Source organism: Panonychus citri, unplaced genomic scaffold, assembly GCF_014898815.1.
Source record: "Panonychus citri isolate SS breed McGregor unplaced genomic scaffold, ASM1489881v1 Contig00068, whole genome shotgun sequence".
In the NCBI taxonomy this organism is placed as follows: Eukaryota; Metazoa; Arthropoda; class Arachnida; order Trombidiformes; family Tetranychidae; genus Panonychus; species Panonychus citri.
In genome coordinates, this window is record NW_026515473.1 from 515665 (window position 1) to 536233 (window position 20569).

General features: G+C 29.8%; 5 protein-coding genes and 1 long non-coding RNA gene across 8 annotated transcripts; 2 read left to right on the forward strand and 4 right to left on the reverse strand.

Annotated features, from left to right (window-relative positions):
• Nucleotides 1-956: 956 nt before the first annotated feature.
• On the reverse strand, nucleotides 957-3546 carry LOC128386268 (uncharacterized). Of its 2 annotated transcripts, XR_008324885.1 has the most exons (4): nucleotides 3292-3546; nucleotides 2893-3126; nucleotides 2499-2722; nucleotides 957-1467 (listed from the first exon to the last, which is right to left on the reverse strand). It is a non-coding gene; the product is annotated as an uncharacterized LOC128386268 (long non-coding RNA). The 2 variants fall into 2 exon arrangements; XR_008324884.1 differs by having other exon boundaries at nucleotides 2499-3126.
• A 3786-nt stretch (nucleotides 3547-7332) lies between these two features.
• Nucleotides 7333-14228, reverse strand: LOC128386265 (uncharacterized). Its single transcript, XM_053345271.1, has 9 exons — nucleotides 13585-14228; nucleotides 13365-13493; nucleotides 12879-13304; nucleotides 12497-12777; nucleotides 12187-12405; nucleotides 9095-10303; nucleotides 8710-8967; nucleotides 8434-8563; nucleotides 7333-8326 (listed from the first exon to the last, which is right to left on the reverse strand). Exons 1-9 carry the CDS (start codon nucleotides 13970-13972, stop codon nucleotides 7959-7961), a joined length of 3408 nt encoding a protein of 1135 aa, XP_053201246.1. The 5' UTR covers nucleotides 13973-14228; the 3' UTR covers nucleotides 7333-7958.
• On the forward strand, nucleotides 11165-12231 carry LOC128386338 (uncharacterized). The gene is made up of 2 exons (XM_053345360.1): nucleotides 11165-11669; nucleotides 11747-12231. Exons 1-2 carry the CDS (start codon nucleotides 11562-11564, stop codon nucleotides 11990-11992), a joined length of 354 nt encoding a protein of 117 aa, XP_053201335.1. The 5' UTR covers nucleotides 11165-11561; the 3' UTR covers nucleotides 11993-12231.
• Nucleotides 14229-14399: 171 nt separating the features above from the next.
• LOC128386335 (motile sperm domain-containing protein 1-like) lies at nucleotides 14400-16921 on the reverse strand. Its single transcript, XM_053345355.1, has 3 exons — nucleotides 16170-16921; nucleotides 15959-16034; nucleotides 14400-15443 (listed from the first exon to the last, which is right to left on the reverse strand). Exons 1-3 carry the CDS (start codon nucleotides 16450-16452, stop codon nucleotides 14945-14947), a joined length of 858 nt encoding a protein of 285 aa, XP_053201330.1. The 5' UTR covers nucleotides 16453-16921; the 3' UTR covers nucleotides 14400-14944.
• A 153-nt stretch (nucleotides 16922-17074) lies between these two features.
• LOC128386336 (uncharacterized) lies at nucleotides 17075-19174 on the forward strand. 2 transcript variants are annotated; one of them, XM_053345356.1, is made up of 3 exons: nucleotides 17075-17256; nucleotides 18196-18490; nucleotides 18567-19174. In XM_053345356.1, the coding sequence occupies exons 2-3, from the start codon at nucleotides 18250-18252 to the stop codon at nucleotides 19097-19099; spliced, it is 774 nt and encodes a 257-aa protein (XP_053201331.1). In that variant the 5' UTR covers nucleotides 17075-17256; nucleotides 18196-18249; the 3' UTR covers nucleotides 19100-19174. The 2 variants fall into 2 exon arrangements, with proteins under 2 accessions (XP_053201331.1, XP_053201333.1); XM_053345358.1 differs by lacking the exon at nucleotides 17075-17256 and adding an exon at nucleotides 17285-17392.
• Nucleotides 19033-20537, reverse strand: LOC128386334 (elongator complex protein 4-like). The gene is made up of 4 exons (XM_053345354.1): nucleotides 20349-20537; nucleotides 20219-20254; nucleotides 20000-20127; nucleotides 19033-19927 (listed from the first exon to the last, which is right to left on the reverse strand). The coding sequence occupies exons 1-4, from the start codon at nucleotides 20437-20439 to the stop codon at nucleotides 19202-19204; spliced, it is 981 nt and encodes a 326-aa protein (XP_053201329.1). The 5' UTR covers nucleotides 20440-20537; the 3' UTR covers nucleotides 19033-19201.
• Nucleotides 20538-20569: the final 32 nt, after the last annotated feature.

Here is a 20569-nt window from a genome sequence, read left to right on the forward strand (position 1 = left end):
TGGACTGACCAATTGTTCCTGATTTGTATTGTCATTTCAATCCATGTTAATGGTGATAATCATTAAAGCTCATTATTATCATGATGATTATTATGATAATAATAATAATCACCAAACTGTTAATCAAGTCACTCAGATTATCAGTTTCCATTTGTCTTTCATTTCGTTGATTGTGTTGAATATGAAACTCATCGTATATATTTTACCATGTTTTTCATTTAATTTCATCTCAAATTCCCGGATTATTGTTAATCATCATTATGATTATTGTGATTAAAATGATGATTAAAACAGAAAAGTAAAATAGATAAACAGGGCGTCGGTGATTGAAGCTTCCTGAATTCCGAAAGAAATTCATTGAGATCTGTTACTATCATCATGATTAACCATCATCATCATCATGTATCTGCTTGGATATTGTATTACAACAATCAATAAACTACAAAAACCAGAAAATCATTAACAGTATATAATTATAATCAACAATTATATTGTTATTTAGGCCGAAAGAAAAGTTTACCTGGACAGAAAAGTTAATTTCAAATTAGCCGGTTTTTTGTTTGGTGCTTTTTGATTGTTGTTGTCATTTAATCATAAATATAGGGATTAGGAAAGTAAATCAGTTAACTAATTACATTATAAAATCCATGTTAATTAGTGATTTAGTTTTATCCAAGGAAAATAAACTGATCATCAAAACGATATAAATACAATTAACATTATTCAACTACCTTTTTGATTGACCTGAATGTGAAAATTGAAAAATTAACTCTCATCAACAATGATTTGGTTAATATTCTGATTTGATTAACTTTTAATTTTTCTTTTCTACTCATGTAATTAACTTATTGATTAAGATTTAATGAGACATAAACAAATCAAAAGGAGAAAGTGAACAGAAAAAAAAACAGATTCAAATCTAATTCAAATCAACTAATTAAGGAGAAATTGTTGAATATAAGTAAAAGTCATGCAAAGTTTTAATTGTTTGACAATTTCCTCCTCGAATATACTACAATTTAATAACATATATTGAAAGAGTATTTGTTCAATTACAATTTAGAGTGTAAATTGTTAAAATCAATACAATCAACAATTTACAAGTTACAACGAAATATTAGTTTACAATCGTTTCGGTATAATACCAATAACGATGCTGATTGTTATCGTCATATGATCAGCACAATTTCACCAAAACAAAGTAAAAATGGGAGAAAATCAATAACATACAATTGATTAATTGTGACAATCATTTAAAAGATAATTATAATCAACAGAGAACAGGAAAATAGATGTGCCAGCAATTTCGATTAGTACTTTCAATCAGAATCACAATTTCGATTGGTTTGTCATGAGATATTAAGAGTAACAATCATGATTCCAATTATCAGCAATTATGTTAACCATGTTTTCCAGTTAATCAGGATCATTATTAATTTTAATTCCTCCAGTGTAATGATTATGAGCCTATGAGAAAATGAATACAATTAGTTTACATATTTATGAGGATGATTAATAAATTTTTCCAATAACAAAATCAATCCATTTTGTATCATAATAATTACAATTGTTATCTAATATAAACAACCAATTAAGTGAGGAATCAAAGTTAATTCTGATTCAATTTGAATTGTTCATGTTATTATATTCAAATTACATAATAAATAAGTTAATCATCTGTAATCAAAGTAATTAATTGTTATTGTCATGATAATTTTGACAGGAATCGCGATTCAATGAGGATTCAATGTTAATCATTTTTTTTTTCCTGTTACAATTACATATTTGGTTGATTTTTCATAATTACTTGTCACATTACAATTAACTAAATTTACAATCTAATTGTTTGTTAACCATAATAACTTGACCATTGTGATAATCAAAAGTTGTATCTACGTAGCTTTAATTTTCAAGGTTCATCTTTGGTAAATAATATAAATTAACTCAACCTAACCAATGAAAGTTTTCAGAATTTCATTCAAATTTTCAATTAATATTTTTCGCTCATTCCTGTGATTCTGAGAATCAAATTATCATGAAAATTTCAAACAACAATAGAGAAAGAAAATCAGAATAAATTGCTCAGGTAAGAGGAACAGGTACTTCCCATAGGGAACATGATGATGATGATGATAATCGTCATCATCATCTCCTTTTCTTTACAATTAATAATCATTCTCGTTATTCAATCACCAGTTTCTTTTCAATTATGTATTAACCATAATAACGATGGTGATTGTTTCCTTTTCAGTTTCACAGAAAATAATGAACAATTGAAATAAAGAGAGTCCAATGGTTCCATGTTATATATATTCATTTACCTGTGAGGATGAAAAGGAACACAATCTATTAATTGTTCAAAGACAAAGGTTACTGATTTAGTTTTAATGGTAACATCATCTCTCATCCTTTTCCATCCTCTATCTATGGGATATACACAATGTCGACGGCATCGACTCATACATACAGGTAAATACAAGGTGGAAAATGATAATTACCTAAAATGATTTATCCTCTGATCGCTTAACCATAAACCTCTTTATTTCTCTGATTCTCTAGAACAAAGGGAAACCATTGAATTTAGAGGAAAAAAAAATAATATTAGAAAACAATATGAATATGAATTAGAAAAGAAATTAAAAAGTTGGTGGATTCCCTTTTCCATCAGATTTTCGTTGTGACGAGGCGTGAGTTTTATATGTGTGTGAGTGTATTGGTGAAGCTTAATTTAAGTGATTCAAATTAAGGATAATTAAGGGGAAAAAGGAGTCATTAATGTTTGATTAGTATCATTCTTAAATATTGATAAACATTAACAATTTAGTGAAGGATAAAACAATGGACCTGGAATTGTGTGTGTGTGTGTGTGTCTATTGAGTGTAAAACAAATACCTTGATTCACACAAGATTGGATATCCATTGGTCTGTGGTGATGTTATACCAACGATTGATTGATGGTTAGCCCTTTTTTTTTATTGATTGATTGGTTGATTGGTTGTCTATTTACCATTGTATTGTAAGCTGATGGGGCTTGATTTAGATCTCTGGTCATCAAAATCAAATTAAATCACATTTTGAAACGAAAGACTTGTTGCCTAATGGAGAGAGAAAAGTAAATTGTGTCTCCTGTTATGTTAATAGAGAAAAAGTGGAAACAATGGAACAAGAGAAAAGGTTAATTGCGTTGTAACTAATCAAGTTTCAGAATAATTGGAAGATAATTAATGTATCACATGGTATATGGAATAGAATAGATAATTTTGGCTAATTAATTGAAAGTAATTAACTTACCAGATACAAAGAAGCGAAGATAATTATGATGATGATTGGACGTTGTTGCCCTAAAGTATCAACACCCAATGTCCAATATGTACAATCGAGTTGATTGTTGACTTGATTAAATGTGAACAATCAATTAAGAGATACAAGAAGATGGAACATGTTGACAATTAAGAAATGATTAAAATAGAAATGGTGACCAATTAACTAATCACTTGAAGGCCAAGTGAAATGAGATGAAATCGTTAATCTAATGATGTTTTTTACTTTCCTATGGGGAGAGATGGAGTTAATCAACTTTGGATTTAATTAGAATTTATTTTAATTGTGATTACCTTTTTTTTATGCCCGCAGTTAATTATGTTCTTATGGTAAGTAAATTGTCAGATTTAAGCGTTAATTTTGATGCAAGATAATTAGTAAGTTAATTTGATTAGTTTTTCAGTGTTCATATTGTCGATCATAAAAGTGAACAATTAACAGTGAAAACCTTGAATTAGTTAATTTTTACCTGGAAATGAGGTTGATTAGGTTAATTGATGTGTTAATCAGTGTGTTGTTTGTGTCCGTTTACCTTTTTTGATAATATAATTAAGCTAAATTTAGTTAACTCTATTGTTTCCGGTGACAATGGATTGTGATAAACTTGAAGTTACAATTAACTTTTCAATGAAAATTGTTGAGAAAAAAATAACAATTTAACTCAATCATCAATTCTGAAAATACAATCAAAGGTTTAATTGTAATCATCGAAATCACAATTGAACAGTTAAGATATAAACAAAAAATTGATTCAATCAATGCAAAAGAAACACAATTAAGTTAAATCATTACCAATCAATGAGCAGCAAAAAAAGTTATCCAACAATTAGTTAATAACAATTTGAGCAGAAATATAATTAACTTGACAAAATATTAATATAATTTTTTCATTTCCATCAACCTTGGCAATTAAATCAAATTTTTAATTCTGATTCAATGTTAATTGTTAATAATAGTTTGTTTTTTTTATTTATTCCGGTAACGTATTGATAATTAGTAATTTAAAATGATTAGTTAATCAATGGTTAATTGTACTCATCATATTGTTGGTTAATTAATTGAATTTACAATTTTTTTTTCGGTTGTTCAATTTTACTTGATTACTTCATTATCATTGTAAGTTAATTGTGTTTAAATTAACGAGAGAAAATTAAATTTCAACTAATCAAACCTTGATTATGATTCACGTTGATTGTTGGTTAAGGTTAAGGTTTAAATTATTGATAAATTGTTGATGGTTAAATGATAACAATGGTTAAATTAAATGATATGGAAACAATTTATAGTCTTAATTTTGTTTTAATTCCTAATTGACAAATCAATGTAATTTCCTTACAATTAAGGACAAAATAATCAATATTATTGATCAATATGAAACGTTTTTCGTTAATCATTTACCTTGTAATCAAATTAATCGTCTGTTAGTTTATTAATTTGATTTAATTTGTGTGAGTTTGCTTTTGCTGATTAAAGATTTTCAATTTTGTCTGTTTGATTTATTAATTGTTGTGATTAACATGATTACAATTGAATGGTTTACTTAATTGGGAACAAGGTTTTACCATAATTTATTAGATTATAAACATAATCATGATTTAACCTGATTGTTGATTTTAATTGTCTATTAATATCACATGTGATAATTACCATTTACCCTTTTAGCTTAAGTTAATTGTTGATGATTAACTTGAATCATTTGTGTGTATTTACCCAATCACAATCAATTAATCAATTAGTTTATGATACTTTTTTATGATTATCATTAACAAGAGTACGTTTAATTGTTGTACTAATCAACAACGGAAGTAAATTTTGATCATCTCTTTTTCAATTAACCGTTACAATTAACTCTTTCTTCACTATGTGTAAGTTTACAATTAGTAAATTGTTTAAACATAACCTTGACTAATTACAAGTGATTTAATCTAATTGATTTACATTGGTTAATAACCATGAGCTTGATTGTTGTTGATAACTTGATAAGTGAAGGTTAAAAAGTGATTAAAGGTAAACACAATTTAAAAAAAAAAGAGACAATTGATTAACTTAAAATCAATTGATTTTGATTAATTTGAAATAATCCAATGACAAAAAGAAATGATTAATTAATTGTCATAATTAATTGTGATACTGGACAATGATTGTTGTTGACCAAATGATTTACTTGAAAACTAAAGTTTTTAAATTGTTGTCGTAAATCAAATTAGTTGTTAATTTGTTAACAATTTGTGACAAGTTTATTATGATTAAGTTAATTGTTTATTATGTATTTACATTTATGATTAAAACTTAAATTCACATTAATAAATTAATTGTGATTTTATTATTATTATTGATTTAGTGGTGAAAATGTTTTCATGACAATTAACTGAAAAATAATAACAACAATTAAGCTAAATTATTGAGTCATTCAAAATATTTGGCTTAGTTTAATTACAATGATTACAATTTTTAATTGTTACAAGAATTAAAGTTCAACAAGAGATTAACTTTCACGAAAAGTAAATTGTTAATTCAATAAAGTTAATTGAAAGTTTTCAAACAATTAAACCAACAATCAGTTTAATAAAATTAAACCTATGGTAATGAATGATTTAAATGAATCTCAATGAACTTTCATCAACAACAATTAAAAGTTAAATACTAATTAACTTAATCATCGGGTTGATAGCTCAAGAGTCTATGGTTAAATTTAATTGTAAATCAATTGTTAACAATCAGATTGATTGAGAAAACAAAAGCCACACAATAGTTACAATCACCAACTGTGAATTATTATTAATCATTAATTGTTGTTAACAATTTAAACAATAAGTTAAATTGTGAAAGGTTTACCCCGATCCTTGAGGTTAAAAACTTTCAGCACAATTTAAATTATCATCGCTATTTATTATTAGATAATTAAGGTTTCCAACATTTTGAAGGTAAATTGTTGTGAAAAAAAAAGTTAATTGTCAGATGATTAATTTGAATTAACTATTGATTGTTAAGGAGGAAGATGTTTCAATATACAAATAGTAAATTATATTATATTTAATTCACTTGATTGTAATTGAATAATATTTGATAATATTATGTGTGTTTCCATCATCATGATTGTAATTACAATTGGTTAAGGTTAAATTGTTGCTCTTCAATTGATCATTATTGAGGGTCATTTACCAATCAGTTGTGTTTAGTTAATTTAAATTAAACACAATCAATGATAGAAATTAACAAATGATTATCATTCATTTTTTTTCCTTCTTTTGTTCATCATCATGATTATTATATTATCTTCCTGTTAGTGTTTATCTTGGTGTTAATGGTCAAGTCTTGGTTTTGTTGTGACCAGTTGAGAATAACAATCAACTAATTGTTTGGATTATCAAGTAGAAAAGGAACATGTAAGCCACTTGATTACTTTCGCAATTTAGTTAATTGTCATTTGTTTTTACTTTTCGACCTTCATTAATTTTGGAAACTTTTTCCAATCAGTTATCTTTTTTTCTGTTATTATTTCTACTGGTCACTTAACACTCGGACTTTGCTAAAGCGTCATCGTGATAGTGATTAGGTTAATTTGATTGATTCTAATATTTTGATTGTTGTTCTTGATTCGTGTTTTTGTTTAATCAGTTGATTATTTTATTGTTTTCTTTCTGGAGAAATTGAAATGTCGCATAGAAATTTTATCAAGTCTTTTCTTAGTATTCCAATGATCGGTTATTAATTCAATCAACTAATCATTCAAAAATAAAACAAAGTTTGTTTTGATTGTTTACGTGATGATAAATTGGTTGTTTTATGATGATTTAAAGCTCAAATTTTCCCGGTTATTATGTGACAATTCAACAAGAAATTTAATTCCTGGGGGCATTTGGGCAGTGGAAGGGAAAGAAAATGCTTTCTTCCTTGTACTTTAGACTTTTTTTAAAATCGATTATTAAAAAAATGAATTCTCAAGCCAAACATTCAGTTTGAGGGGGAAATTGAGAGAATCCGTTGTAAGAAAATAAGGTGACAATTCAATTGAGTTTTCCATTCATCTTTTCTTGAAACTATTCAGTTTTGTTAAATGCTTTCATGAGAGGAGGTGGATGACTGTTTGTGTGAATGGTTTTCAGCTGAAAAAGTTAAACTTAAGCGATAGTTAAACAATTACAATGGCTTTAGATGTGTTCATGTAGATGATGATAATGTTGACGTGATGATGAGGATGATGACAGTCTTGGAAACAGCCATTGAGTTGTTAAGTGATTAAGATACCAATTTGTTGGTTGCGAAGGGACTGGAAAGAGAGAGACAAAGACAAAGACAAAGACAAGAGAGCGGGAGTTCACTTTTATGGTTCATGTTTGACTATTTAAGCCCCTTAAGGCATCACGTGGAGAATAATGACATTTTCGTGTAAACATTTTGAGTGTGTGGGATTCGTGGATCGTGAAGTGAGAGGTCCGTTTCATGATCGATAAATATTTATGAAGATATTTACATAGGTCTTTTTTTTTACAAAATATCGAATAGGCGGAAACAGTTTAGATGGAGAGTAATGAATAATAAAAAGATTTGGTTTTGTTCAACAGGCTGGTGTTTTACTCTATCCCAGCTTTTAACTAGAGTAAAACTGTCACCAGAAATTTGGGTGAGGATTAAACTCAACAGAATAGATAAAATCGGCAATTGGTTGCTCCGCATTTACAGAGAATGCGGCTGGACGATGCCGAGGTGTTTAAACGGGAGAATGTGGGTGTTTTTAATTCCCCTTCTCCATTGGGTAAAATGGGTTCGGCAGCTTCATCGGGGATATTTTCAATATCAGAATCATGATAAGATTCGGTTGCAGAGTTTGATCCAGCATCTTCATCATCTGAATCATTCTTAATTGAAGAATTGGATGCTTCTGATCGAACCAAATTGATTGATAACATGTATTCAAATTTTTTCTTCTCTTCTGCTGATAAGTTTTTATTGTGTTTTAATTGATCTAAAAGTCGTTGTTTTGTACTTTGTTTAGAACCAACATCTAGATAATTGGAGACAAAAAAAAAGTAAACAAAAACAAAAACAATAACATTATTATTATTATTAGAGAAAAATTGATTCTATTGACAATAATAATCAGTAAATTACCTGACATATGATAATCAAATGTTAATTCCTCTCCGGGTCGTATATTTCTCTTGGAGAAAAATGCTATCCTAGGAAGATTTGTATTATAATTATCAATCCATGCTGCATAAACAGCTAAATTGGGATCACACTGAAAGAGAAAAATTAATCATCTTTGTTAAAAAATTGATTGATTAATTGTGTAAAATTAGAAAACAATATGAAAGGCACAATATGGGAGGTGTATACATTAAGCGAAAGAAAAGTGGAAGAAAGAATAATCCAATTTAAACTCACCGAGTGATTTATAAAATGAGCTACGTTACCATAATGAGAAGCATCTATTACATAAGCCCCTTCAGCTTCCGGATTGAAATCAAGATCAAAAAGATAATTCTTTCCTTCAACAGAATATGTTTTCTCTCGTTTTTCCGCCTCTTCAACTGTAATTATTTCTCCAACATACTCGGTGACAAATTGTCCTTTTGGAATAGTAGATAAAGCTCTAACCCCCCATCCACAATCATTATCTGTTCTGAAAATAGATAATCTGTGCTGTAAAGAAAAAGAGAGAAGAAAATAATTGTTATTAATATTGTGCCTTGGAGAGAGAGAGATTGAAGTTTATCTTGGATATTTTGGTTCTTTTGAGATTGTGAGAGGGTAAAAAGTAAATATTTACCTTTCGACCTTTTTGAATAACTCGATTGGCACAATCTTTGGAACATTTACATTTTTTATTGCATTCGAAGATCGGACGACGAGGTGGTAACCAAAGGCGACTATTCTTTGTGTATGCAAAAGTTGCATCATTATTTGCTGGGCAACATTTATCTTTGCTACTGTAACAATCATCGGTACATTCGCACCATAAGGGTGGATCTTCTTCCATAAATATTAAATTGGTATCAACTTGACACTTTGGTATGTAATTAAAGTTTGAAGGTGGACCTTCAAGATCAACAAGATTCTCAACATGAACCGGGACACCACATTCGCTAGTCTCTACTTTGGATAATTCTTTCTCCCATTTACGGATAGCATTAAGGGTATCCTTTCTTTTCTCGATAAAATTAGTTAAACCATTAAAATCACCAAATTCACGGGCAATTCCAAGCTTTTCAATTAAAAATTCAACCAAAGTTGCATAATTTTTGGCTGTTATATTGTCTTCAAAACAATTTAGTAAAGGTCCACATAGATCACGGATCTTGTCTTTTAGATTCTTGAAATGCGATTTGGTGTATCGATAATGAGATAATGGTGTATTGGTTAATTTGAGGATCACAGCTTCATCTGCAAACGATGAACTTATTATATTTTCAATTGTAGAACGGAATCGAATGAATGTATTATACTCAAGACATGAGCTTTTAGACGCTTTACGAGCCAAATGGAATTCTCGAAGTAGTAGAGTTGCACAAGTTAAATGTTCCAATGGTTCCCATGAATTGTAAATATCGTCCCAATCTTTCCATTTAATGAGATACAAGGGTTTTGAACTTGATAAATTCTTAGCATCCAAAATGGCTTCAACCTCCCAATGGTCGACTTTCTTCTTCTTCTTTTTACTGGCGCCATATTTAGCAGCAGAATTGTCTTCTTTTAACATGTCCCACATGAGTGGATCCACATGAATACCCTGTTGGAGGCATCGTTCCTTTAGGGTTGAAACCTCTTCAACGGCGAATATACTGAAACTGTTTTTCATTGCCTTCTTTTTCAGTATCTTTATCTCATCGAGGGTAAATTTCCGAGACAATTTGAGATCATATTTTTTCACAGGTTCAACTGGCTTGGGTTTAATAGGATCGCCTTCATCATTGGAAATACAAGTTTCACTGGGATTATTTTCAACGGTTTCCAAACATGATTCCATTTCTTTTTTTTTCTATAAAACACAAAAACACCGCTACTCAAACGTGTTGCTCTTCTCTAAACGATGATGGTTGCGGTTTAGATTATCACAATTTAGTTAAATTTTAAAAGAAAGAGCACAATTTTCCAGGCCCATTTGATTAGAGAAAAACATTTATTGTCAAAAATTGAAAAAAAAGAGCGAATATGAAAAAGTAAATATCGGCCCGAAAATACTGACAATTTGTTATTCTTGGATCCATATTCACTTTACTCAATTGATTGACCAATGAAAAATATCGGATATCAAATGGTAAAGATTCGTATCCATTCGGCGAACGCCATCTATCGATAATTAATCGCCTTTAGAACAAAAAAATTTTCCCGCTCTTCTTAATTATCTCAATCAATTTCCTTACGTAATCGATTCTAATGACAACAATTAGTAATTATTTTTCACTTTTTCCACTAAAATTAAATACAACAAATGTTCAATTGTAGAAATGATCTTCATATACTTACATTTAATCTCTCAATTGAGAAAAGTCACAATTTCCATCAATTGAAACGAAACGAAAAAAAAATTCTCAAAATTTGTAAACAAGTTAATCTCAGAATCAGAATTTGAATTGTAAATTTTTTAATTATCATGGAAAAGGAATTAAGTTTACTAATTAAAACAAGGAAAATAAAACAAACATTGAAATAGATTTTGTTTTCCAGCCAATGGTTCTCGATGGTTAGAAACTTGGAGAAAATTGAGTGAACAATCAAGTTAATTGAAACGTCGAATCTTGATCAAGGATAGTTAATCATGATTAGAATTGTTATTTTATCATCAATTAATTAATAACGATAATCATTTGATAAAAGTTTCGCTTCCCTGTCAACAGATGGAATTGTTGGTTGAGAAAAGAAAACAAAGTTTCAGTTAATCATTGAGTCTTAATGTTTACATTGTTATCGTTTGTTAATTGGTAATGAGAGTCAACAAATTAACTCAATTATGATTAAATTGATTGTTAGTTACAATCGATTGTTTACTTAGAATTAATTTTGATTCCATTGTGATGTTTAAATGAGAGGGAATAACAATTATCTCTCATGTGCCTCAGATTTGTTGTTTTATCTTCAAATAACATTTTCTACATTTTCTTATTTGTTTACATTTTCCATTTAATTAATATGGTTCTGTCATTTCGTCGACAATATGATTATTTAACAATGTATCTTAATAATTAATCGATCAAATTGTTTACAGTTGTTAACTTTTGTCACAATTTCTAATCACCATGGCAAAAGATTGTCGAGAAAGTGTCACTTGTGATGATGAAAGTCTCCATGAATTGTGTCATCCTGAAGATATGAGAAGATCAACTTTAATTTCCATTCTTAATGAGGTAAATTGTTAAATCTAACACAAGTTGATTAACTAATTTGGGCACAATATTGATTGACATTTTTGGTTTGTTTTAAGCGTCAACTGGATATCCCTAATTTGGAGGGAATGGATTATGTTCAGCTGATTGAATTGTACAATTCATTTGTTTTACCATTTCCACAAAGAATACAAAATAAACGGAAAGCAATTAAAATGGAAACTGATCAATTATCTTCATCGTTCAAAAGGAAGGCTTTAATCAGCGATCATAATCATTTGAAAAGAATGAGACATGAGGCTGATGAAATTAAAACAACCCAAATTGTTACGGAAAATGTTTAAGACTTTTATGATGTAAATATATATAATTAATTTAATCTACTAATTAATTAGCATCAATATCTCATCGTACAAATTTTGTTGCAACACTTGAAATTCTGTTGGTGTTTTCATCATTAATGATAAAAGTGACAACAAATGAAAAGTTTATATTTTTAATGAAATTCTGACTAAAATTGATCGATAATCAATCCTTACGTTTTGCTCTCTAATTCTGTTGCTGCTTTTTCAATCATTTCGTTGTATTTGGCTCTAAATGCTTCCTTTTCTTTCATTGTTTTTCCTTTTCTAAATTTGGCCTTCTCCTCTTCGGTCATATTTGGTTTGAAATCGATTATAACTCCAGTTCCAAATGTAACTCCACCATCACGGAGTGTGAATCGTTGTCCTTTCTCAGTCATCATTTGCTTAATCAACTAATGTATGAGAAAAAAAATGAACGATTATCCAATCAGTTGTCTTAATTGGAAGATTGAAAATGAATTATCGATGACAATGTTTTCTTACCCTCATGTGGACTTCAACATCTTCACCAGGCAGAGCCATTTCTTTGTTGAGGAAATTAAGCTGAGTCTGAATGTCAAATGTTCTTGAATACATTTGAGCAGAGAAAGAGGTCAAGAAGGGTTTATTTATACCTCCTTCCTCTTTCTTAAGCAGATACACTTTGGCGATCGGCTGATCGTGAGGCTCAATGGTTCCAATGGGAGCCACGGTCATACCTCTTCTGACCTCATCTTTTTTCACTCCTTTCAATAAAATACCAATTGTGTCTCCAGCAATCGCCTCTGTAACAAAGAAATGTAAAGAAAAGATAAGTTTATATTCAATTCTAATAATCATCATTGATGGATCATATTCTAAGAATAAAAAAAAACTTCTTTTTTACCGTCTAAAGTTTTTCGGAACATTTCGATTCCATTAATTTTGGTTTTGACAGATTTACCGTAACCTGCTACTTCGATTTCTTGGCCTACTTTAAATTTACCACGTTCTAGTCTACCAGATACAACGGTTCCTCTACCAACGATTGAATAAATGTGTTCGATTGCCAATAAGCCTGGTTTATCAATATCTCTCTTAGGTTCGGGTATATATTCATCTACAGTGTCTAACAATTTAATGACAGAATCTCGACCGATTTCTGGTTTAGCACTTTCCAAGGCACACAAAGCTGAACCTGCAATCACGGGTACATCAGATCCGTTATAACCAACATCGGTCATTACTTCTCGAACCTCCATTTCGGCCAGTTCTACCATTTCAGCGTCGGCAGCATCCACTTTATTCAAATATACGACCACATGCTCAATACCTGTGAAGATTTAGTCATCAATTAATAAATAAATTCAATTGTTAGATGTTAGTAATTTACCAATTTGTCGAGCCAAAACAAGATGCTCTCTAGTTTGAGGCATTGGACCTTCTGTTGCAGCGACAACCAATATTGCTCCATCCATTTGAGCTGCACCGGTGATCATGTTTTTAATGTAATCAGCGTGACCTGTAATTGAATTAGATGAATTAGAGATTAATGTATATTTTATCAAAGTAAGAAAAAAATGATCCGATTATCTATTCGAACGTTACTTTACCTGGACAATCAGTGTGACCATAATGTCTTTTCTCAGTTGAATATTCTACATGAGCAGAGTTGATTGTGATACCTCGTTGTCTCTCTTCGGGTGCATTGTCAATATCATCGTAAGATTTAACTGTGGCTAATTTTTTCTCCGCCAAAATCTTTGTAATCGCAGCAGTGAGAGTTGTTTTACCATGATCGACATGTCCAATTGTACCAATATTTATGTGAGGCTTGTCTCGAGTAAACGTTTTCTTGCCTGTACCACCAGGTCCTTTTTTAGGTACTTTTGGTTCGGTGGCATAAAGACGAGTAACGACTCTCAAAGAGTCTATTAAATTTCTATAGCTTCCAAGCGACAATAGCCTAGCATTTGAACAAATTTGAAAAGTGTGAAACATAATGTAAAATAAACTAATCAATGGATAGAGAGAGAGAGAGAGAGAAAAAAAGTAAAATTGATCAAAATGCCAAAGGCAAAAACCTTTTTGACATCAGCACAAAGAAACAAGTCAGTACAAAATGGATTCCAAAACTGTAGAATTCACTAATAATCTGTAAAATCTACTCAAAAAAACTACAATTAGATAATAACGAAATTGTTAACAATTAAATGAAAAAAAAACTAAATCAAGGTAAACACATTTTCGGAAACATATGAAATTCTGAGGGAAAATTTAGTAATTGCATTCGGTAGGTTAACTGTTTTTCAACGAAAATGAATAAATTGATCAACGATTATTGATAAATTGTAATCAAAGATTCTGTGGTTTAATCGTAAGCATAAAATTGAGGTAATTTGGTAATTGAATGAATGAACAAGAAGAATTTGTAAAATAAGTTACAAATTTATTAAAAATTAACAGTCGGTCTTTTTGTTTTGTTTTTAAATTATTCCATCTTTTTAAATGTTTTTTGTTGTTGTATAATTGAAACGATTACCATGAGTGCTTTATGGTAGAGTCTTAGAAGTTTTCATCGAAAAAAATGTAAAATTAGAATCGATAGAAAAAAAGAAAGGATAGATTAGCGAAGAGAGAAAAAGTATAGTTAGAGAGAGAGAGAGAATAGGAAGAGAAAAGCATTTGATTTGATGATTTGTGTCTCTGTTTGTTCAATTTTTCTTTGTTGATAATTAACCTTAGTTTCATTTGATCACAGTTTGTTGTAGTTAACGAAGTTATTAATCATTTTTTGTTGAAGGTTCAATCGGTCGTAAGGTAATAAGAGAGAGAGAGAGTGATCTAAATGGGGAAACATAAAGAAAACAGAGATACTTTGTGTTTACAAATGTAGAAGAGAATAAATTGAAAAGAGTTAATCAACAGAAGACTGTTAAATGTTGGAGATGGAATAAAAAACAAATGGAGAAATCAGTAGAATTTACAGATTAGTGAGGTCAGTATGCCTAGAACGTAGGCAGCGACAAATTTTGGGGTTGTTGAGACGCTCAAGAAGGTTGGAAGTTTACTTTCACCCTCATTGGGTAAGCACAAAATGATACCACAGAAAACGGCGACAACAATATAGAAAGATGGAGGATAATTTTTTGATTCTGGTTTGGGCTTATTCTGTCCAGAAATTGTTGCACCTTGAGTATCACTTTTAGAGGTTGAAAGTTGCTTGTTGGTAATCGTTTTAACATGATCCTTGGATAGTTGAGTACATGTTGATTTAATAAACTCTTCAGGTGTGTCAGTATAACCATAGAGTTGTTTTAGCCTGTATTCCTCGACTTCATCTTTTTCAGCCAAGAAGTGAACAGGTAAATCCCTTGAGCCCATTCCAGTGCATTCTTCTGATTGAACTTGGATTCTTAAAACGTCCTTTAAGCCAATATTTCTTGGCGAAGTGTCCAGAAGACGAATTGTTCTATATATATATTTAGAAACCAAAAAAATACCAAATAATGTTAGAATTAACAACAATTAATATGGGAAACAAAGACTATTCCAAAATATTACAGAGAAAAACAATAATAATATTGATCATGAGTCTACAAAGTAAAAATGTAAACAGCATATTATGTAATAACACTGTCTTGTTTCCTCAACTGTACAAGAATATTAATTCAATATCTGAACAGAAAAAAAAGATCAGAAAATATTTGCTTAATGAAAGTAAAATTGATGCGATTAATAAAAAAGATGGAATTGATTTGTAAATGACAGAAAGTCAAAGGCAGTCACAACTGAAAATTTCGTTGCATCATTAAAGTTTCATCACCTTTAAGACAAGAGTTTGATGACTTGGTTAAGTTTATAAAGATAAAGTCATATGGTAAACAAAAACAATTTGAGAAGGAAAACAATCTCAGAAAAGGCGAGAAAATGGCGAAGGGAGAAAGAGAGAGAAAGGAGAAAGAAAGGAATAAAGAAAATACATACACATGAGAGGTACAGTTTGCACCAACTGTGCCTTTGGCTGGAGAAACCTCATATCTTCTTTGGACTGTAGATAAAACTGTAAGATGAGGAAAAAAAAGAAAATATTTACTATAGTAAAAGAGAAACAAGAAAGAAAAAAGAGAGAAAAAAGAGGGAGAGAGAGATAGAAAAGGAAAAAGATGATCTGACAAAAAAAGAAAAGGATACATACCCTGGTAATTAATTCGCCAATCATATGGATTAATTAATTTAATTTCTATTCTACAGGCTGAAGTATCATTGGCATAAAAGCAGAGAAAATGAGGGAACACGAAAACAGGGAATCTGTCAAGATATTTAAGACGTTCTACATTTGTTTTGGAGAGAAGATCGAGAGCAGATGATTCGGTTAATTGTGATCGATGCCATGATAAATTTTGTTGTTGATCAGAATTATTCGCTGATGTTCCTGATGTTGTGATAACTGTTGCTGTTGAAGATGTTGATTTAACCATGATGAGAAAAGAAACGACATAATCTAAAAGCCTTACATGTTGAAAGAAGAAAAAAAAGAAGCAAAAGAGAAAACGACAGGAAACTTAAATCGATTAAAGGTATCAATCTAAGCTAATGAATAATCATTAAAATTCGATACAATTCTGTAAACACGATCAACCTTGTGAACTATAAATAAATTAACTTTAAAGAGCAAAAATGATAACAGAAAAGCAGAAAAAAAAATCACAGATCACAAGCAAAAAGAGAGTAAAAATGGAGAAAATGATTGAGGTCCAGAAGAGAAGATTCTTTTTTCCTTTGTATTCACTATCAGTTTCAAAGATACAATTTAATTTCTATACAATTATTTCAACTTTTACAAGTAAATAGACTAGTGTTTGTACGTGTAGAGTTTAAATTTATTTATAAAAAGAAATAATTAATTCACAAAATAATTAAGAAGCTCAAAGAGTAATTAGAAAATTGAAAGATTTTTGTTGTTTATCTTAAGAAAGAAAAATAGAAAAGAATCTACTTTTCTCTCTTTTTCTCTCTTTCTTTTTGTTTTTTCTTCTTTTTAAAGAATCGGCGCCATTTTCAATTCTCTTTCATTTTCTATTCTTTCAAAACAAACATTTTCTTTTTCTCTATTTACATTTTTAATTAACTGTTCTCTTCTAATTACAATTTAACTTTTGTGTTAATCATTTTGGAATTAGTGTCAAATTGTTTTCTACTTCTTTGGTAATTTTTTTAATTCCATCAATTAAATGTGTCATTGGATCTTTGGGAAAACAACAATCAAACAAAATCTTAGCTTGGTAAGTAAATTGATCAATTTATTTTAATTTATTTTGGTTAATTTATTTTTCTTCCAATTAATTTAATTATCTTTGTTTCTTTCTTCATATTAACAGTGATGGTAGATAATTAATTGATTCTCAATTCACTTTACTGGTTAGTTTGCAAGAGAAATTGTTTCTTTTGTGTTTGTGAGATTTTCACTCTTTGTGTTGGACTTTGTTTATAGAAAACTGATTAGTTGTTGATCAATTATCTTTAATCAGCTACAATTAGCTAATGTTGATTGTTTATCTATTATGAAAAGAGATGAAAATCCTCTGATATCCATTTCTCTATACGATAAACATATTAACCCATTCTCAGCATATCTACATTAACCTTCAATCGGATTGACTCAATTCTCTCCCTATTCAGATATAATCTAATTATCTATCAAGGTCGTTAAATTGAACTGAATTTCATCTGATTAAAGGACAAATTGAAACAAGAGTGTGTCAAGTTGAAAAATCAATCGTCACACGTGTTGATATTTACCAATCGTGTTTATTATCATCTCTAAGTTAGGAAAAGATAGTTATGTTTACATAAATATCATGAACCATGTGCTCCCATTTGCTGAGTTTTGATCATTAATTTACCCTGGAAATTATGACAATCAATTGAATTGTAATTGAATTGAGTTCATTTGTTTCCTGGTTTTTGATGTTGATTACGTTGATTATCACAATCGACAATTTAAGACAATAAGGTTCATCAGACTGTTGGTGGAAAAACTTGAGCTTTTGTTTTCCATTTGAGATGAAAAATCAATTTTATTTTTCTCATTTCAGTCAATCCTTTTCAAGAGTTGCAGATATTTTCATTGATTAGTATCTTGTTACAGTGTCACGAATCTTGATTATTTTCTTCAAATATCAACATCTAAATTAATTTTATTTACTTCCATATATCAATAGTAAAAATTGCTGATTCTGTCTTGGAGCTAATCAAAAGTGGACAATCAACCAGTCATGATTGTCATTCGTTTTTTGGAAAGTCTTGAACAATTAACTATCACTTACGTTGGTTTAATTGGACCAGTTGAACAAGATGATGTCCAAATTAACCAGAATTTGATTAGAATGGGACAACAGAAAATCAAAATCATTCCTGAAGATTCATTTCAACTGGACAGCGAATCATTAAGAATCAATTTATCCAATTTATCTAATGGAACCTGGTCAGTTACCATGATGCTCGGGGCTAAATTATGTAATTTGTTTTCTTTTCTCATTTTCTTGATCATTTTCCGCTTTTTCTCTCTTTCTCATGGTTTATTTACTTTCAGGTAAACAAATTGAAAGCTCTAAATTAGAGGAATGGTGCCCACCTCCACTTGACGATTTACTTAATGATTGGGTTTTCTGTCATCAACATGAAGATAATCCGATGAGAATTGAAGAAATAAAACCCAAAGTGACATCATCTTCACTCGAGTCAATTAGCCAGATTACATTTCTATTGAGGAAACAATCAATGATGTCGACAGTTTTGTTTGAATCAGATAATAAGGATGACAATTTGGCGATACGGATAATTAATCCAAGGATATACATTGGTTTGCAAAATAATCTCACTAATTCAAGTGATGTCTATGAAATTAAACTTCAACAAGCTGCTGCTATTCAATACAAATTATTATCCAAAACTGATAATCTTAATGAGGTGAAAAATTTACGACATAGTTTCAAAGTTGATTGGTATATTGTCAATGGGAGTTTATTTCAACAGATCATTGAAACAATTCAACAAAATAATTTGAACAAATTTTTTAATAATCAATTGATAGATGAAGATGGTTATCTTGATGCCTTCATTTAAATTGTAATATTTTTGACCAACCACATATTATAATCATTACAAAAAAAAATAATAATGTAAAGTTAAATAGTCCAATCTTATGTAATATTCAATTGAAAGTAATTAGAAAATTTCATCGGTAGGATTTGACGATTTCGTTGGTACTCTTGATGGTGTATCACCAATATCTGGAGGAAGGAACAATTTCTCAACGATAAAGTAACGATTATTTTTCTTTAACTGGAATCCCAAATTAGCGACAAGACTTTCTTTGGCTGATGAAATTCTGGCCACTTTATGGACATGAAGAGCTCCTTTATAATCATCACTGTAGACTGAAGGTTTCATTGTATCAAATGCTTCCAATTGAATTGCCGAATCACATATATTTCGAAGTCTTTTAATTGTTACAATTGGTAACCAACCTGATTGAGTAGTAACTATGATGGCACATTTGTTTAATTTCCGGGCAAAGCTTTTCAACTGATAGATGAAGGGACAAATATTATCCTCAGTTAAATTAGAACTGGTTGCTGATAGATGATCAATAATTATCAAATGTTGAGACGATGAGGAACCAGAGCATTTAACTTTTATGCATTTTAAATGTTCCTCCGATCTACTAATTAATTTTTCTAAGGTATTAAACACTTCGTTTATCGGGTGAACACTAACATCATTAACAAACAACAGGGAATTTATTAATCTTTCGTCCATCGTCCTTCCAAAATCAGTTATAATTCCAGTTTCCATTTCTAATGAAGGCATATGATTATAACGAAAAGCTATTTGCATGTCCTTTGGTCCAGCGAGACTATTGTAATCGGCTTTGCTTCTGGCAGGTAATTTCTGGCGGAGAAAATGGAGAATAGAATTAGAATCGAGTTTTTTTTCACTTTATCGCAAAATCTGCCAACTTACCTGAAGAAAAGAGGTAACATCGGCCGAAATATTGTCCGAAAAATAGGTGAGATTAATGTTGCCATGAAGAACATATGAAGAAACACTTTTTAATAATAGATTTGTATAAATACTGAATTCATCTTCCTCTATAAGGAGAAAAAGAAAAGAAAAAGTAAAAGTTAATTTGGCCTCAATGAAGATCGAAAATGACCGAATTACAATTAACCAATGACTCACCGATTAAAATTAGGTTATTAAAAGGTAATCCACCTCCTAGAAGATTAAAATTAATTGTGAAAAATAAATAAATCAAAATACAAACGAAGAGGAGAAAAGAAAATTAATCAAAACAAAAACACGTTTTTACCAAATAGTTGATCGATTCCTCTAATTCCCGTTCTGATGTATTCAACGGCCAAAGGTTCTTCATTAAGGTCGAATTTTCTAAATGACGACATGATCAAATTAACATTTAATTAATGGAAAAATTAAGAAATAAGAAAAAGAATCAAAGAAAAAGTCAAGTGATTATCAACAAGACGAAAGAAAAACAAAATGTAAACAAGAAAATCACGTGACCTAAGAAAA

Bases quoted from the DNA above. Each gene is read 5' to 3' on its own strand.
- LOC128386338 (XM_053345360.1), top strand. From the start codon at position 11,562: ATGGCAAAAGATTGTCGAGAAAGTGTCACTTGTGATGATGAAAGTCTC. The intron at 11,670-11,746 runs GTAAATTGTTAA...GTTTGTTTTAAG, and splicing joins TAATTTCCATTCTTAATGAG to CGTCAACTGGATATCCCTAA.
- LOC128386265 (XM_053345271.1), bottom strand. From the start codon at position 13,972: ATGTTTCACACTTTTCAAATTTGTTCAAATGCTAGGCTATTGTCGCTT. The intron at 10,304-12,186 runs TAAGGATTGATT...TGTGTTTTATAG, and splicing joins CAGAATTAGAGAGCAAAACG to AAAAAAAAAGAAATGGAATC. The intron at 8,327-8,433 runs GTAATTTACTGA...CCAATTATCTAG, and splicing joins ATTTGATTATCATATGTCAG to ATGTTGGTTCTAAACAAAGT.
- LOC128386335 (XM_053345355.1), bottom strand. From the start codon at position 16,452: ATGGTTAAATCAACATCTTCAACAGCAACAGTTATCACAACATCAGGA. The intron at 16,035-16,169 runs GTATGTATCCTT...CTCATCTTACAG, and splicing joins TTGGCGAATTAATTACCAGG to TTTTATCTACAGTCCAAAGA. The intron at 15,444-15,958 runs GTATGTATTTTC...ATATATATATAG, and splicing joins GCAAACTGTACCTCTCATGT to AACAATTCGTCTTCTGGACA.
- LOC128386336 (XM_053345356.1), top strand. From the start codon at position 18,250: ATGATTGTCATTCGTTTTTTGGAAAGTCTTGAACAATTAACTATCACT. The intron at 18,491-18,566 runs GTAATTTGTTTT...ATTTACTTTCAG, and splicing joins GATGCTCGGGGCTAAATTAT to GTAAACAAATTGAAAGCTCT.
- LOC128386334 (XM_053345354.1), bottom strand. From the start codon at position 20,439: ATGTCGTCATTTAGAAAATTCGACCTTAATGAAGAACCTTTGGCCGTT. The intron at 20,255-20,348 runs GTAAAAACGTGT...TTAATCTTCTAG, and splicing joins AGGAATCGATCAACTATTTG to GAGGTGGATTACCTTTTAAT. The intron at 20,128-20,218 runs GTGAGTCATTGG...TTCTCCTTATAG, and splicing joins TAATAACCTAATTTTAATCG to AGGAAGATGAATTCAGTATT.